This window comes from Coregonus lavaretus, assembly GCF_964263955.1.
Source record: "Coregonus lavaretus genome assembly, contig: HAP1_SCAFFOLD_3078, whole genome shotgun sequence".
Classification (NCBI taxonomy): domain Eukaryota; kingdom Metazoa; phylum Chordata; class Actinopteri; order Salmoniformes; family Salmonidae; genus Coregonus; species Coregonus lavaretus.
In genome coordinates this window covers 45,506-64,112 of record NW_028162969.1, presented here as the reverse complement: position 1 = coordinate 64,112, position 18,607 = coordinate 45,506, and the positions used below count along the sequence as shown (strand labels likewise).

The following is an 18,607-nucleotide window of genomic DNA, read 5'->3' as shown; positions in this document are numbered from 1 at the left end:
CCCCACCCTCCTCCCTCTCTGTGGATGACTTCGTCAACCATTTTGAAAAGAAGGTTGACGACATCCGATCCTCATTTATTAAGTGAAATGACACCGCTGGTCCTGCTCACACTGCCCTACCCTATGCTTTGACTTTTTTCTCCCCTCTCTCTCCAGATGAAATCTTGCGACTTGTGACGGCCGGCCGCCCAACAACCTGCCCGCTTGACCCTATCCCCTCCTCTCTTCTCCAGACCATTTCCGGAGACCTTCTCCCTTACCTCACCTCACCTCACCTCGCTCATCAACTCATCCTTGACCGCTGGCCATGTCCCTTCCGTCTTCAAGAGAGCGAGAGTTGCACCCCTCCTCAAAAAACCTACACTCGATCCCTCCGATGTCAACAACTACAGACAAGTAAGTATCCCTTCTTTCTTTTCTCTCCAAATCTCTTGAGCGTGCCGTCTCTAGCCAACTCTCCTGCTATCACTCTCAGAATGACCTTCTTGATCCAAACCAGTCAGGTTTCAAGACTGGTCATTCAACTGAGACTGCTCTTCTCTGTGTCATGGAGGCTCTCCGCACTGCTAAAGCTAACTCTCTCTCCTCTGCTCTTATCCTTCTAGACCTATCCGCTGCCTTTGATACTGTAAACCATCAGATCCTCCTCTCCACCCTCTCCGAGTTGGGCATCTCCGGCGCTGCTCACTCTTGGATTGCGTCCTACCTGACAGGTCGCTCCTACCAGGTAGCGTGGCGAGAATCTGTCTCCGCACCATGTGCTCTCACCACTGGTGTCCCCCAGGGCTCAGTTCTAGGCCCTCTCCTATTCTCTCTATACACCAAGTCACTTGGCTCTGTCATATCCTCACATGGTCTCTCCTATCATTGCTACGCAGACAACACACAATTAATTTTCTCCTTTCCCCCTTCTGATAACCAGGTGGCGAATCGCATCTCTGCATGTCTGGCAGACATATCAGTGTGGATGTCGGATCACCACCTCAAGCTGAACCTCTGCAAGACGGAGCTGCTCTTCATCCCTGGGAAGGACTGCCCGTTCCATGATCTCGCCATCACGGTTGACAACTCCATTGTGTCCTCCTCCCAGAGTGCAAAGAGCCTTGGCGTGACCCTGGACAACACCCTGTCATTCTCTGCTAACATCAAAACGGTGACCCGATCCTGCAGGTTCATGCTCTACAACATTTGCAGAGTACGACCCTACCTTACACAGAAAGCGGCACAGTTCCTAATCCAGGCACATGTCATCTCCCGTCTTGATTACTGCAACTCGCTGTTGGCTGGGCTCCCTGCCTGTGCCATTAAACCCCTACAACTTATCCAGAACGCCGCAGCCCGTCTGGTGTTCGACCTTCCCAAGTTCTCTCATGTCACCCCGCTCAGTTGAGGCTCGCATCTACTACAAGACCATGGTGCTTGCCTACGGAGCTGTGAGGGGAACGGCACCTCCTTACCTTCAGGCTCTGGCACCCCAATGGTGGAACAAGCTCCCCCACGACGCCAGGACAGCGGAGTCACTGACCACCTTCCGGAGACACTTGAAACCCTACCTCTTTAAGGAATACCTGGAATAGTATAAAGTAATCCTTCTACCCCCCCCTCCCCCCCATAAAAAAAAAAATAAGAAAAATAAGTGGTTGTCCCACTGGCTATCATAAGTTGAATGCACCAATTGTTGAATGCACCATTGTAAGTCGCTCTGGATAAGAGCGTCTGCTAAATGATATAAATGTAAAATGTAAATATACTGATAAAAGTCAACTTGTCCGAGAGAGATTTACATAGTTACAAAAACGTCACGCCAGGGTAAGCCTACACGAAATACAGCCCTTATTTTATGTGTTTCTAAAATCGGCTATGGGAAAAATGAATGGTGGAAAAACGATTGGAACCATGTCCCTGTTTGACCGCTAGGTTTTATGGGTATTATCACACCTCCACTGTGGGACTCTATAGAGGGGTTGGTTGTTAAGCAACAAAACTGGCATGCAACTATGGGGCAAAATAGACAGGGTTTGACTTAGACTGTTGACAACATGTAAACTATATTTAGTCTCTAAATGTTTAATGCAAACATAAATACATTTGAACAATGAACTCGTCTCAAATACATTGTTACAGTTGTTGTTGGTTAGCTAGGTAGCGAATTTGAGTCATTGCATAGACATGATATCAGTCAAAACACCTCAAAACAAGACATGGTATCAATAACACCATACAACAAGCTGAAACATGCCACAGAGCTACGATTCCCCACATGGCAGCTTGTTGTTAGCTGAGGTTCAGAATCATAACAAGATACACGACTTCCGGCCATCGATGCGCGAGCATCATTTTCGTGACGTCAGCCAACCCTTCTATGGCTCCTGGTCAAAAGTAGTACACTAGCCTACATAGGGAATAGGGTGCCATTTTGGACGAATTCATGAAGGTGCTGTCATAACCTTTGACCCCCATTTGACCCTACTGTACCTTTAGCCAACTCTCATGACTCCCCGGCCATAGACTTTCTAGTTTGATATTACAGCATGAATAGCACATTATTTCATTTGTTAAACAATATTTAATCCACAGTAATTAATATAATTGAAGATTTAAAAATAAATAACATGCCTACCTTGAACTCTTTATTCTCCATCTCCTTGCAAAATCAGCACATTTCCTTGCCAAAATGAACGCGCATCCAGAGCGAAAACAAACGCAATCCTCCAGCACTAGGGAGGTTTAGACTGAACTGCTCCAGCGGTTTTTCATCAGTTTCAACGTTTATCAGTGATGACGTAACAATGACCTGTACAGATTTGACGCACTTTCGATCTCGTGCTGATGCAACACTCTGTGTTGTTGAAAGCTCATGTATGGAAATCCTGCGAGTTGTAAACAAATGTAGGCTATTGTTGCCCTTAAAACTGTAATGTTGAGGACGCCATGAAAAATAAAATACATAACCCACACCGTTAGGCCAAGGTACATGCAATATTCATCACTTTGCCAATAGACTTCTTGTTCCTTGTTGTATGTAGCCTTTCTTTTGGGATTAGCACCACTGTCACCTAGAAATTGATACTGCGGTTGTCACATAAAACAGATAACCCATAGTTCATTATTAAATAACATAACTCATTTCTTTATTTTATTACTCATAAAATATACAGCAATCTTCAGATACTGAAAGAATTCATGGGAGTTTCGATTCAGTCACTATTTCATATGTACATGCTAGTTTCATCCTTTTAAAGAAAAAAAGGACACGAAAAAACCTGTGAACCTCCTGATCCTGATTTGACGAACATAGCATATGTATTGTACATATTTCCAGTTTAAATTATTTTAAAAAAGAGACAAAACCATTGGTTTACAGTGTTTCTCCTCTCCAAGGGAGGCATGTTTTCCCCCTCGTATGCCTCGGAATAGTATCAGTGCTTTTCACAAACGTTGTAGTACTTAGTGTGCATCATTGTTTTCGCTCATACAGCTGCCCCTACTCTCCTAACCTCCCCTCAGTAACTAAAGAAGGCACAAAATGATGACATAAATATCACAAGAAAGAATATATGAATTAATAATTTACTTTCTAAAATATTTTCTAGAGGGCAAAGGACAGGTAGGTTTAATAACGCAAATGTAAAAAGTCCTGTCGCTCACATACAAATGCAAAATCTAAATGGCACCCTATTCTTTATAGAGTACACTACTTTTGACCAGAACCCTATGGCCCTGGTCAAAAGTAGTGTACTATAAAGGGAATAGGGTGCCATTGGGGATGGAAATTCTTTGAAATTACTCATGAGAGCAAATACTACGATTTTTTGGTTCCCACAGAGGGTCAGGAGCTTAAGACATGAATGATTTTATTAAAATGTTTGTTCATAAAAAATAAATGATTTCCCCTCCTCCCACATGGATTACAGACAAGAGGCTAGGTGCGTTCTGACTGTCTTAGTGTGCGGATAAACATGACCATCACTCTCATAAAACTTAAATGAAACATCACTCCTTATGTTTTTTCTCAGGCCAAAACGCTCAATCCCATTTCTACTGTCAAAACAGGTTTTGAAAAGGCTTCTTCCACATCTTTTGGTCCATGTCTGTTTTTCACTCAGTGAAGTGCTACTATCCCCTTGGACTACAGGTTATTGCCGTCATAAGGTGTCCGTCTGTCTGTTGGCTGGACAGTTTCTACCGTTTAGGACCTTTGTGGGTAAAGGTAAAGGTGGGGTATAGCAGCAGCAGTTCCTCTGAAGTCCAGTATCTGCTGGAAGGACACCTGGTGGTACGAGAGGATGAGTGTGGCCAGCCAGCCTGTTGTGCCTCCCCCTCTCCCTCCCTCCCTCCATTTCTCTCTCTCCATCTGCAGGACTCTTAAGGCTCCTGTGCGGACTGTCTCGGCTCGTGCCCTCCCAAAGCTGGCTGTGGTGATTTAAGACACGGTGTGTATGTGTGGATTTGTTTGTGGCCTCTGCCCCACTTCACTGTCCATCCGCCTACCCTTGGCTCCCCTCCTGGGCAGCGACCACCACCCCCCTCAGTATGTCTCTGAGTCTGAGTCGTTGAGTTCCTCATCCTTGTAGAAGCCTCCATCGTGGTCGCGGTGGCCGATGTTGTTGAAGCTGCAGTAGGAGCTGTGCTCGCTGCGCAGCACGGGCAGGCTGTCGAAGGTCACACTCTTGGAGGGGCTGGTGGTGTAGTGGTTAATGGCACTGAAGGACAGGCTGGGCGCCGGGTTGCAGGGGGACACGGGCATCATGGTGGCCAGGATCAGCGCCAGGCAGTCCGCCACGTCTTTGTTGGGGGCGCAGGCCAAGGCAGGCGTGTAACCTGAGGGGTTCAAACAGAACAGCAGAGGGTCACTTCAGGAGCATCACCGTTTACTATAACACTTTTGGTGAAAAACATGAAATAACAGCAGGCTAGGAGATACAAAGTTAAGACAATAACCAAGCAGTGGACTAGAGAGAAACATTTAAGGACACATTGAGAAGAGAAGTACAGAAGAAAACGGTGTTAGCGTTATGGATCTTACCATTGTCATCGACTGCTAGCACGCTAGCACCCTTCACTAGTAGCTCCTGAACCACCACCGTCAGACCATTTCTGGCTGCAACGTGTAACGGCCTGAGGAGAAAGTACCGTCAGATTAGCCAGCAGCAAATGAGGATACCTCCCAAATGCCAGACTATTCCCTATATAGTGCACTTCTTCTAATTCTTCTGGCCCAATTAATACAGCTGAACCATACGTACGTCTGTAAGGCTGCGTTAGTCGAGTTGATGAGGTTCCTGTCTGTAATCTTCTCCAATATCAACAAAGCACTGGTTTCATGCCCCTTTAAAAACCAGAGTCAAACATGTCAGACCAAAATTTCAACCAGAGAGAGCCAACTGTTCAGATGAACGTCATCTTCATGTGGGGATGCTCACCTTACTGCAGGCCAGATGAAGAGCAGTGTTCTTGACTGCATCCTGCAGGGTGAGCTCTGCTTTGGCACTGCTCACCAACAGCTCTGACACAGACAGAGAAACATAAAGAAACTCAATTAGGAAATGAAGCGACTTATTAAAATGTAAAACAGACATGTTGAACTTAAGCCGGCTGGGCGAGGCAAAGCGGAGGAGAGGGGGCTGCGTACCGACAGCGTTGGTTTGTCCGTTCTCAGCAGCCATCATGAGGGAGGTCTTCCCGGAGGCATCGGGGGAGTTGACCTGGGCGTTGTGGCCTAGCAGCAGCTGAAGACACTCCACGTGGTCCGTGAAAGCCGCCGCATGCAGGGGGGTCCTGGAGAGAGAGGAAACTTATTTCACCGATATCATGTAGGACTGTTATAAACAAGTTTGTTCAATTAACCCTGTTTATACCATAGAAATATAAAATCACTAATAGATGTATTAAAAGTAATCTACAATCCCTCATCCAACCCCAGAGGTCATTTTATTCCCAAGACAACATTATTCTCCAGAAGAAAAGGACTTTGTCATGTGCTGTAGTTACCGGTTCTTGGTGTCAGTGGCGTTGACAATGGCCGGCCCCAGAGTGTCAATCAGCATCTCTGCAGCCCCCTCGTTGTCATTGATCACAGCACAGTGGAGGGGGCTGAACGAGTTGCCCTCGGTGACATATGCTATGACAAAGTCCTGTTTCAGTGTAAGGTCCTCCACTGAGAGTCATAACCCCTAATTCTGTTGTAGTCTTGTTCATTCCCCCACATGGCTCCGTCCACACCAATCGAATGCTTTTCAAGCCACAAGAGGGAGTGAATGAGTGTACACTTCATGGAGGAGAGAACAGAGCTACAGTCCAGTTAGTCAGTACGTACCGTTGTATGTAGGGGTGTAACGATCCATCTACTACATCGATGTATCGATTTATATTCCTATGATCCAACTACATCGATCTGTGCTCGGTGAGTTGGCCTTTTGGACAACATATATCACTCTAACATCGTTTTAAAATGTAATAAATCGATTGTATCGATTCTAGGAAATAACCCATTGGATTTAAGCACGTCAGACTTTATATGGATGTTTTTTCTTAGCACTTTTAATGATAAAGGCTTTAAACATTACTCGATTCAGTCTGCCTATCCGTGACGTCATCGCCCCACGCCAGCAGCAGCGCAAAGGCGCAAAGACAACAAAACATAGCATGGCGGACGACAGAGGAGAAGCCGACGAGCGAGAAATTATCAAGCCACCATTGCGGTCCTTACAAGAAACAGGAATCTAGGAAACTTCACCTGCACTGTCCAGTATCCAGGTATTTATTTCAGTCACACTGGTTGAATTTTTGGCTAAAAGGTTACTGAATCGATTTCAAGTCACTGAATCGTTTCGGATCGTATCGTTCTAAATGAACCAATATCGTCCTTGAATCGTATCGACAACCACGAATCGTGATACAAATCGAATAGTTACACCCCTAGTTGTATGGCCTGCCTAATTCAGGGACATGTTTACGGTGCTGAAGAGAGAAAATCAGAAAATATCTAGTGTTCCGTTAGTCCAGTACGTACCGTTGTAGCAGGCCCAGTGTAGTGGCGTGTAGCCCTGGTTGTCTGTGATGACGGGGAGGGTCTCCACTGACTGGGCGGCGTGTAGGAGTCCCCCCAGCACCCCGATGTGTCCGGATTCCGCCGCCAGGTGGACAGGGGTCCGCCCCTTACAGTCCCGAACCAGGAAGCTGGCGCTGTGCTGCAGCAGGGCCTCCACACACTCCTCATGACCCGTCAACGCCTGGGAGGAAGGGCAGGGAGACAAGAATGGATTTGAATAACTAATAATCAATGATATAATAATGAATCATCAATTATTACAAATGATGTCTGGAGGCAGGTCCCCCTACAGGGATGAATACACCACTACCCATGGACAACTACTTTTCTGAAGATAATATGTATATTTGAGCCTCCCCGTCTCTTTCTGTGTGTGAGCGTATACAGCCAGCTCTCCTCCTCACCCCTCTGTGTAGCGCTGTTCTGCCCCACTTGTCTTTGGCTTCTACGCTGGCTCCCTTGTTGAGTAGTGAGTACACACAGTCTGTGTGTCCGCTCAGCACTGACAGCATCAGAGGGGTTCTGATACACAAGACAACAAGGTCATATTACAAACTGGTAATAACCAGGCTGAGTCCCAAATGGCAACCTATTCCCTATATGGTACACTACTTTTGACCCGAGCCCATAGGGTTCTGGTTTAAAGTAGTGCACCAAGTAGGGCATAGGGTGCCATTTGGGACGTAGAACTAGTGTCAAAATCTCTTTATTTCAGGAATTGTATCCAAAACCCAATTGACTTACTGTCCATTCCCGTCTTGAACGTCCACTGCACTCTGGAGGTCAGCATTTCCAATCAGCAAACGCAAACACTCCGAATGACCGTTGGTAGCTAGAGGAGGATAAACAGAGAGGATATAAGAATGTGAGATGATTGACCGTTGGTAGCTAGAGGAGGATAAACAGAGAGGATATAAGAATGTGAGATGATTGACCGTTGGTAGCTAGAGGAGGCTAAACAGAGAGGATATGAGCTGATTGCTGGACGACTATTACCTTCACATGAACAGACAGATTTCTAGAACAGTGGTATTGGTAGATGACATCCTCATGATGTTAACACAGCAGATAATAAAACATTTTGGGGCTGAGGCCCTCGAAGCCTGTCACCTGCTAGCTGTGTACCTGGCTCTGGATAGAAGTCCCCCTGTGCACTGATCTAGGATCAGCTTACCCTCCCCAGATCCTCAGCAATAATGACAAAAAATGACCTTAGATCAGTGTGTAGTGGGCATTTTCACACTATGCTATATAATATCCCTAGAGTGGACATTGGCGTCCTAGCAACATGACCAAACAAATGTCCATCTTGGTAAGGAAAACTTTTGAATTACAGAATCTCTAGGTCTTACGTGATATCCTATGCGTACCTGCAGCGTGGATGGGGGTCCTCTTCAGGGTGAAGTCTTTAACCAGGATGGAGGCTCCCTGGTTGATGAGGACGTCAACACACTCCACATGGCCTTTAAAGGCAGCCAGGTCCAGAGGGGTGCGCCCCTGGCTGTTCCTCACGTCTAGATCCAGCAGAGACTGAACCAGGACCTCCATAGCATGGTGGTGGCCGTGGTACGCCTGAATGGAAACAAACACACAGTCTGAAGCAAAGTCCAGTGGTATGCCTGAACAGAAATACACTCCTAATATAATCAATGTCCTATAGTAGACCAGTGGTATGCCTGAACAGATATACACTCCTAATATAATCAATGTCCTATAGTAGACCAGTGGTACGCCTGAACAGAAATACACTCCTAATATAATCAATGTCCTATAGTAGACCAGTGGTACGCCTGAACAGATATACACTCTTAATATAATCAATGTCCTATAGTAGACCAGTGGTATGCCTGAACAGATATACACTCCTAATATAATCAATGTCCTATAGTAGACCAGTGGTATGCCTGAACAGAAATACACTCCTAATATAATCAATGTCCTATAGTAGACCAGTGGTATGCCAGAACAGATATACACTCCTAATATAATCAATGTCCTATAGTAGACCAGTGGTATGCCAGAACAGATATACACTCCTAATATAATCAATGTCCTATAGTAGACCAGTGGTATGCCTGAACAGATATACACTCTTAATATAATCAATGTCCTATAGTAGACCAGTGGTATGCCTGAACAGATATACACTCCTAATATAATCAATGTCCTATAGTAGACCAGTGGTATGCCAGAACAGATATACACTCCTAATATAATCAATGTCCTATAGTAGACCAGTGGTATGCCTGAACAGATATACACTCCTAATATAATCAATGTCCTATAGTAGACCAGTGGTATGCCTGAACAGAAATACACTCTTAATATAATCAATGTCCTATAGTAGACCAGTGGTATGCCTGAACAGAAACAGTCCTAGACCCCTAAAGTAGACCAGTGTCTCTCAAATCGGGTGCCCATTTTTTCTCCCGCCCAGCATCAACATCGAAGGTCCCTGCCAAGCGTGAGATTTAGAAACACTCTACTTCTCCTCTGTTGGAGGTTGATTAACTCAAATGGCAAAATAAGGAAATCATCCTCATCATCACCGTGTCAAAATATGCATGTATTTTACACTAATCAGGAACAGATAGGAACATGGTGTGTGAGTGTCTGGACAATCAACTTTTCGTGGAAAAACAACACCATGCCTGCATCCCAGATAGCACCCTATTTCCCATGTAGTGCAGTACTTTTGATCTGGGCCCATAAGGCTCTGGTCAAAAGTAGTGCACTAAATAGGGAATAGGGTGCCATTTGTCATGTGGCGAGACCCCTACAGGAGCAGGTAGGCTTTACTCACAGCTAAGTGTAGGGGGCTGATGGGAGCTCTGACATCAGAGTCGTTCAGGATGTCTGTCCCTGAGGTTTCCATTAGCTGGGGAAAGACAAGGACGGGCCAGTTTAGACTTGTAACATATTTACTTTGAAGGTTAGTCTAGTAGCATGTTTCATGTTGTAAATCTCAGTGACCAGCCCCTGCAGACATACTGGGGTGTTGCATTCGTATCTTAAACAAGCTAGTGTGAGGAAAAGTAACCAACTGGTACTTACCACATCTAAAGGTGTTTCACTTGCAATCTGGAAAAAGAACATCAAGAGTGACGATGCGGCCACGACAAACATGCAACCACACCTTAAAACCTACTGAATATCAACGTCTGTCCCAAATGGCACCCTATTCCCTATATAGTGCATTACTTTTGACCAGAGCCCTATGGGCCCTACAGCCATTTGGGACGCAGACAAAATGGTCTGTGAATGCAGGGCGTCTAGTCCCCTGTGGTTCTGACTCACCAGCTCCAGACAGAGGCGGTGTCCGTACGCAGACGCGTAATGGACTGCGTTGTAGCCCTGATTGTCCCTGATCCCTGGGTTAGCGTCGTTTCGCAGCAAATATTCCAGACACCTAGAGGTCAGAGGTCAAGAGTTCAATAATCATTATACCAACATCAAGACAGACAGATAAGCAAGCAGAGACACTTTCCCAAAGGAGACGTGGCCAAGCTTTCACACTGCAGATTTAACACTAGTATGTATTCAAACACGACCAACAACATACTCTAGACTACAGTGAAATGTGAAAGGTCATGGCACCACAACATACTCTCCAGACTACAGTGAAATGTGAAAGGTCATGGCACCACAACATACTCTCCAGACTACAGTGAAATGTGAAAGGTCATGGCACCACAACATACTCTCCAGACTACAGTGAAATGTGAAAGGTCATGGTACCACAACATACTCTCCAGACTACAGTGAAATGTGAAAGGTCATGGCACCACAACATACTCTCCAGACTACAGTGAAATGTGAAAGGTCATGGCACCACAACATACTCTCCAGACTACAGTGAAATGTGAAAGGTCATGGCACCACAACATACTCTCCAGACTACAGTGAAATGTGAAAGGTCATGGCACCACAACATACTCTCCAGACTACAGTGAAATGTGAAAGGTCATGGCACCACAACATACTCTCCAGACTACAGTGAAATGTGAAAGGTCATGGCACCACAACATACTCTCCAGACTACAGTGAAATGTGAAAGGTCATGGCACCACAACATACTCTCCAGACTACAGTGAAATGTGAAAGGTCATGGCACCACAACATACTCTCCAGACTACAGTGAAATGTGAAAGGTCATGGCACCACAACATACTCTCCAGACTACAGTGAAAGGTCATGGCACCACAACACACACAACAGTAAGAGAGGTGTGAGACGTACTTTCCGTCTGTGTCGGAGGCAGCAGCGTAGTGGAGCGGGGTGCAACCCCTTTTATCCAGATCGTTCACACTGGCCCCAGACCCCACCAAGGCAAACAGACACTGGTAGTTACAATTGGCTGCCGCATAATGCAGAGGACTCCTAGAAGAACGCACAGAAACCATTCAACATCAACAACAGAAACAGCTTATTGGAGCTGTATAACATTTACATTTTACATTTACGTCATTTAGCAGACACTCTTATCCAGTGCGACTTACAGGAGCAATTAGGGTTAAGTGCCTTGCTGCAGTGCACATAGACACATTTTTCACCTAGTCAGCTAGGGGATTTGAACCAGCAACCTTTCGGTTACTGACCCAACGCTCTTAACCGCTAGGCTACCTGCCGCCCAATATTTCCCATAATAATTCCTATATGCCCCTATACTATATTCCCCATTATCATAAAGATCACATATGAAAGTTATTTGATGCCACAGACAGACCTTCCGAAGCTGTCCTTTCTGTTGAAGTCTGCCCCTGTGTTGAGCAGCAGATTCAGACAGTCCAGGTTCCTGGTAACAAGATATCAAGTTCAGAAAGGCTCTCGTACATCTGAGCTATCAGGTGGATGGTAACAAGATATCAAGTTCAGAAAGGCTCTCGTACATCTGAGCTATCAGGTGAATGGTAACAAAATATCAAGTTCAGAAAGGCTCTCGTACATCTGAGCTATCAGGTGGATGATAACAAGATATCAAGTTCAGAAAGGCTCTCGTTCATCTGAGCTATCAGGTGGATGGTAACAAGATATCAAGTTCAGAAAGGCTCTCGTACATCTGAGCTATCAGGTGGATGGTAACAAGATATCAAGTTCAGAAAGGCTCTCGTTCATCTGAGCTATCAGGTGGATGGTAACAAGATATCAAGTTCAGAAAGGCTCTCGTACATCTGAGCTATCAGGTGGATGGTAACAAGATATCAAGTTCAGAAAGGCTCTCGTTCATCTGAGCTATCAGGTGGATGGTAACAAGATATCAAGTTCAGAAAGGCCCTTTCACATCTGAGCTATCAGGTGGATGGTAACAATGAGAACCTTAAAGAAAAGAGAAACCCGTACACTGCTCTTGCTAGTATCACTGTTTTTATAATGCTAATAAAAGCAATAATAAAAAGTGATACTAGCAAGAGCAGTTTGCAGGTTTCTCTTCTCTTTCAAGAAGATATAAAGACAATTTAGACCAGAGCGCAAGTCAATACCACCATGGCATGGAACCACATTATACAGAAATGATACCGCACTAATGATCTAAACGATTTTTTTATACTGCTAAACAATGTGAAATGTAAGAGTGTGAATATGTGTTTGTTCTTTCTGGTGGCTTTCCAGTTCATGAACTAAATATTCCTTGGTGTAAAGCCTGGACCAGTCCACTCACCCAACAGCTGCTGCAGCATGTAAACAGGTCCTTCCAAAGTCGTCAGGGGTGTCTATATCAAAGCCTGATGAGAGGAGCTTCCGACAGCAGTCAGAGAACCCACTGAGAGCAGCCAGGTGGAGGGGGAACATCCCATGGACGCCTCGCCTGCAACACATTTTTACATTTTAGACTTTAAGCAGACACTCTTATCCAGAGCGACTTACAGTTGATTCAGCTAAGATTGGAAACAGCACCACATCACAGTCCTCATTAAACCCCACAGCAGATCAACACATCAGCATGCTGCAATGCCCTGTCTTTCAACCCCCCACACACCACAATGTGTTGAGCATAGTCTCCAAGCGGCTATTCGGTCAATGACAGAATTGCAGATGCATGTTGCATTATTGCTGGAAACTGTGTGTGTGTGTGTTCTCACTTGGCTGTGTCAGCTCCGTTCGTGATGAGTGTATTGATGAGTAACTCGTGGCCGTAGCGAGCAGAGATGTGCAGGGGTGTGTTTCCATTATTTTCTTCACAGTCGATCTCAGCACCTACAGAACACACACACACACAGACACACACACACAGACACACACACACACACACACACAGACACACACACAGACACACACACACGTCAACCACTTGACCCTAGAGGCCTCATGAAGCTTCATGTTCAACCACATTGCAAGTAACATTGCTCTGTGCCAGTGAATCATGGTTTGAAGACAAAAGACAATGCTGAAGAGCCTACTGGTTCATATATATTCAGTTGAGAGCATTCACAGCGACTCACCATTCTGGATGATGGCTTGAGATCTGGAGAAGCGTCCGTGGATGGCCGTCATGTGGAGGGGGGTCTTTCCATCTTTACTCTGCAGATAGAAAGACAAAGATGGTTCACACGGCAGTCTGTGCTGCTGACCACAGGCAAAATCAAACACGTATTGGAGGAGCGCTTGATTGCATTTAGTTTGCATTGTTAGGCCTATTCCATTGGTATTTGAATGTAGACCAGGGCCAAATACTAAGCCATGTGCTGCGTCAGTGTGTGCGTCCCAAATGGCACCCTATTCTCTTCATAGTGAACTACTTTTTGAACCAAAGTAGTGTACTTATAAAGGGAACAGGGTGCCATTTGGGACACAGCCAGTGTCACCACGGCTCCTTGCTCTATGGGCCCCTGGTCAAAAGTAGTGCACTACATAGGGAATAGGGTGTTATTTAGTTCAGACACAGTGTTGGTCATCCGGTCTCCTCACCTTGATGTTGACGAGGGCCCCGTTGCCCACCAGCAGCTCCAAGCAGAGCGCCCCATGGCGCGAGGCGGCCGTGAAGTGGAGTGGGGCGAAACCCTTCTCGTTCACCTGGTTCACGTTGGCGCCGCACTCGATCAGCTCATTCACCACCACGTCCTGCCCGTTGTAGCATGCCACGTGGAGGGGGGTGTTACCGTAACCATTGGGCTCATTTATCTGGAGGGAGCAAGGGAGGGAAAAGAGTGGAGAGAGAGAGGGGGGGGGGGGGGGACAAAACAATACATTCCTGATCAGGTCACTTGGTTCTGAAAACCCCCTGGCCCAAAACACTGGCTCCAACCTCCATCTCTTCATTACTTGAAAGGAAATCATTCGCCAACCCACTAGAGCTCTGTATTTTCATTGAGTTGTAATTGAACAGTGACTACACATTTGAATGCGTGTTGACTCACATCCACTCCAAGGTCCAGGAGGTACTTGACCACACTGATCATTCCACTGGAGGCTGCAGAGTGGAGAGGGGTGTAGGCCTTCTTGTCTTTACAGGACACCTCTGATCCATGAGAGGCCAGCAGTTTCACCACCTCAATGTGCCCTATGGTAGAGAGAGAGGGGGAGGGATAAATAGAGAGAGAGAGAGAGAGAGAGAGAGAGAGAGAGAGAGAGAGAGAGAGAGAGAGAGAGAGAGAAGGGGAGGGAGATAGTAAGGGGGTTAAGAGAGAAACAGAGATACAAACACAGAGAGATAGGCAGAGAGAGGGAGAGATAGATTAGTTTACAGTGGTACACAGCACCATAAGCAACACCTACATCATGTTAGTACAACTGAAAACATCTAATCAACCTACTTAGTACATGATTCTGACATAATAACACACTAGACGTGGCTCATACAGCTGAGCTGTGAGACTAACACACAGTCCATTCATTCATTCATTCATTGGTATAAAGGACATTAGTCAGAATGTAAATGATGTGGTAAACTCATCACCCATGTAAGCAGCCCAGTGGATTGCTCGGCGATCCTTCTTGTCAAAGGCATTAATGTTGGCTCCTCTGGAGAGAAGCAGCCTCACCATCTAACAGGGAGAGGAGAGAGAAACAAAACACAGGTTGAGGAAAACTAAACAGCAAAATCCGCTAAATCTGGCTTCAAAGCCTTCCCTTTAAAATTATATATTTTGTATTCACAATGAATGAAAGATAACATGTAAAGACATGGTACATTTCTCCCCTTTTAGTCCCCCTTTGACCTCCCCCTCCCCCCAGAATGCCTCCAAACACATTTAAAAAGAAAGGGAAAGTAATTGACTTACATGTCAGAAAACAAAATAAAAGTATACAACAACGTTACTTCAAGCAAAAAATGTAATAGCCTAACAATTTCAGGTGATTAAGTGATTTTATAGGCCTATATAGCAGTAATCTCAAGGTGGGGCCAAGAGTACTAATCTGGAGGAAGTGTTTGGAGCTGTTCAAAATAGGATATCATCGGGTCCCAGGAGGAATAAAATGAGTTGGTTGACCCTCGAATGGTAACTTCATTTTTTCTCATTTTAGGAACAGCTTCAGATCTTCGAGCCAAAGAGAGGCTAAGGGAGGATTGATAGATTTCCAATCCAATAAAATCCTTCTGCGGGCTAACAGGGAGGCAAAGGCAATGGCATCTAGCTGTCTATTGGTCAGAGAAGGATTGTTGTTTGGTACTCCAAAAATAGCAATTTCTGCACTAGGCTGCAACTTTATATCAAATGCTTCAGAAAGGGTTTTAAATAGTGGACAAATAATCTGCCAGACGGGGACAGGACCAGAACATGTGGGTCAAGTCCACCAAGGAGCTTTTACACCTGTCACATGTACCATCAATATTTGGGTAGAATTTGGACAATCTGGCCTTACTGAAATGGATACGGTAAAGTACCTTAAACTGTATAAGGCTGAGCCGGGCACAAGAGGAGCTTCCATTTACCCTCAGTAAGGCATTTCACACTCAGATCGGATTTTATTCAAAGCCTCCTCTGAACAAACTCAAGCATACAACTAGGGCTGTGATGGTCATGGAACTTCAGGTGTCGGTGATTGGCGTGTCTTATGTACGTGGTCATCGACAAAACTGACAGCTGACAGGGGGGCGGGACGCACATTAGCAAAGGAAAACATTAGCGCGTTTAGGCCAGTCTTGCTCTCAAGTTTGGGGAAGCTAATTTTCTCCATGAAGAATATATCAAGCATTCCATGCATCATCACATTTGCAAACTTATTAAAAAAAAAAAAAAAATTCACCTTTATTTAACCAGGTAAGCCAGTTGAGAACAAGTTCTCATTTACAACTGCGACCTGGCCAAGATAAAGCAAAGCAGTGCGATAAAAATAACACAGAGTTACATTTGGGGTAAAAAAACATAAAGTCAAAAATACAACAGAAAATATATATACAGTGTGTGCAAATGTAGCAAGTTCTGGAGGTAAGGCAATAAATAGGCTATAGTGCAAAATAATTACAATAGTATTAACACTGGAATGCTAGATGTGCAAGAGATTATGTGCAAATAGAGATACCGGGGTGCAAAAGAGCAAAATAAATAACAATATAGGGATGAGGTAGTTGGGTGGCCTAATTTCAGATGGGCTGTGTACAGGTGCAGTGATCGGTAAGGTGCTCTGACAACTGATGCTTAAAGTTAGTGAGGGAGATAAGAGTCTCCAGCTTCAGAGATTTTTGCAATTCGTTCCAGTCATTGGCAGCAGAGAACTGGAAGGAATGGCGGCCAAAGGAGGTGTTGGCTTTGGGAATGACCAGTGAGATATACCTGCTGGAGCGCAGACTACGGGTGGGTGCTGCTATGGTGACCAATGAGCTAAGATAAGGCGGGGATTTGCCTAGCAGTGATTTATAGATGGCCTGGAGCCAGTGGGTTTGACGACGAACATGTAGTGAGGACCAGCCAACAAGAGCGTACAGGTCACAGTGGTGGGTAGTGTATGGGGCTTTGGAGACAAAACGGATGGCACTGTGATAGACTACATCCAGTTTGCTGAGTAGAGTGTTGGAGGCTATTTTGTAAATGACATCGCCGAAGTCAAGGATCGGTAGGATAGTCAGTTTTACGAGGGCATGTTTGGCAGCATGAGTGAAGGAGGCTTTGTTTGCGAAATAGGAAGCCGATTCTAGATTTAACTTTGGATTGGAGATTCTTTATGTGAGTCTGGAAGGAGAGTTTACAGTCTAACCAGACACCTAGGTATTTGTAGTTGTCCACATACTCTAGGTCAGACCCGTCGAGAGTGGTGATTCTAGTCGGGAGGGCGGGTGCCAGCAGCGTTCGATTGAAAAGCATACATTTAGTTTTACTAGTGTTTAAGAGCAGTTGGAGGCTACTGAAGGAGTGTTGTATGGCATTGAAGCTCGTTTGGAGGTTTGTTAACACAGTGTCCAATGAAGGGCCAGATGTATACAAAATGGTGTCGTCTGCGTAGAGGTGGATCTGAGAGTCACCAGCAGCAAGAGCGACATCATTGATATACACGGAGAAAAGTGTCGGCCCAAGAATTGAACCCTGTGGCACCCCCATAGAGACTGCCATAGGTCCAGACAACAGGCCCTCCGATTTGACACACTGAACTCTATCTGAGAAGTAGTTGGTGAACCAGGCGAGGCAGTCATTTGAGAAACCAAGGCTATTTAGTCTGCCAATAAGAATGCGGTGGTTGACAGAGTCGAAAGCCTTGGCCAGGTCGATGAAGACGGCTGCACAGTACTGTCTATTATCAATCGCGGTTATAATATCGTTATTCTATGTTGATTTATGACAAGTTCATTGACTAGGGCCCTATAAAATAAGCGTTGCGGACCGAATCACGGAATCCAGACATTAAACCGAAATTCAACAATATTCAAACATTTATTGAACTTAGTAAGAAATCAACTAAATCTATTCAACTTGTTAGAAAACACATTCATTTGCCCAAGTCAATCATAAGACATGAACAAAATGCATCAGTGATTCGTATTTCCATGAACTTTCTGAAACGGCACAGGAATGCCCCTGTCTGTGTGCATGTGTGCGGAGCGCGCGTATGTCTACACTTTGTGTAGCCGTTAGCGATGATGCTAATGATAACCTTCTTCTGGTAGGGAAGGAATGGCTTTCCCCAAAACCTTCGCAAGTAAATGTTAACTACAAAGTAGCCTATGCCTGCCTGGCAGAATTATACCGTGATCATTTGCATCACTCCAGTGGCCATTTGTTCTACAGCAACACCGCTTAACCAAACAAAGGTCTCTTCCTGGTGCACGCTTGCATTTAAGGGTAACTACACCCCAAAATCTAAATGTCTTACATTTTTCCCAGACCTCACAATCACTCTCCTTCTTGGTAAAATAGCCCTTACACAGCCTGGAGGTGTGTTGGGTCATTGTCTTGTTGAAAAACAAATGATAGTCCCACTAAGCCCAAACCAGATGGGATGGCGATTCGCTGCAGAATGCTGTGGTAGCCATGCTGGTTAAGTGTGCCTTGAATCAATAAATCACAGACGGTGTCACCAGCAAAGCACCCCCACACCATAACACCACCTCCTCCATGCTTTATGGTGGGAAATACACATGCAGAGATCATCCGTTCACCCACACCGCGTCTCACAAAGACCAAA

General features: G+C 45.3%; 1 protein-coding gene across 1 annotated transcript; it reads right to left on the bottom strand.

Moving 5' to 3' along the window:
• Window positions 1–4,398: 4,398 nt before the first annotated feature.
• On the bottom strand, window positions 4,399–15,033 carry LOC311118635 (serine/threonine-protein phosphatase 6 regulatory ankyrin repeat subunit A-like; the record flags this gene model as incomplete). The annotated part of the gene is made up of 21 exons (XM_084193427.1): window positions 4,399–4,821; window positions 5,027–5,118; window positions 5,247–5,329; window positions 5,424–5,506; window positions 5,633–5,778; window positions 5,992–6,157; window positions 7,013–7,232; window positions 7,456–7,573; window positions 7,796–7,883; window positions 8,422–8,623; window positions 9,855–9,929; window positions 10,106–10,132; window positions 10,349–10,460; window positions 11,291–11,431; window positions 11,778–11,846; window positions 12,711–12,857; window positions 13,132–13,246; window positions 13,492–13,570; window positions 13,958–14,170; window positions 14,407–14,549; window positions 14,946–15,033. The coding sequence occupies 21 exons, from the start codon at window positions 15,031–15,033 to the stop codon at window positions 4,529–4,531; spliced, it is 2,700 nt and encodes an 899-aa protein (XP_084049553.1). The 3' UTR covers window positions 4,399–4,528.
• Window positions 15,034–18,607: the final 3,574 nt, after the last annotated feature.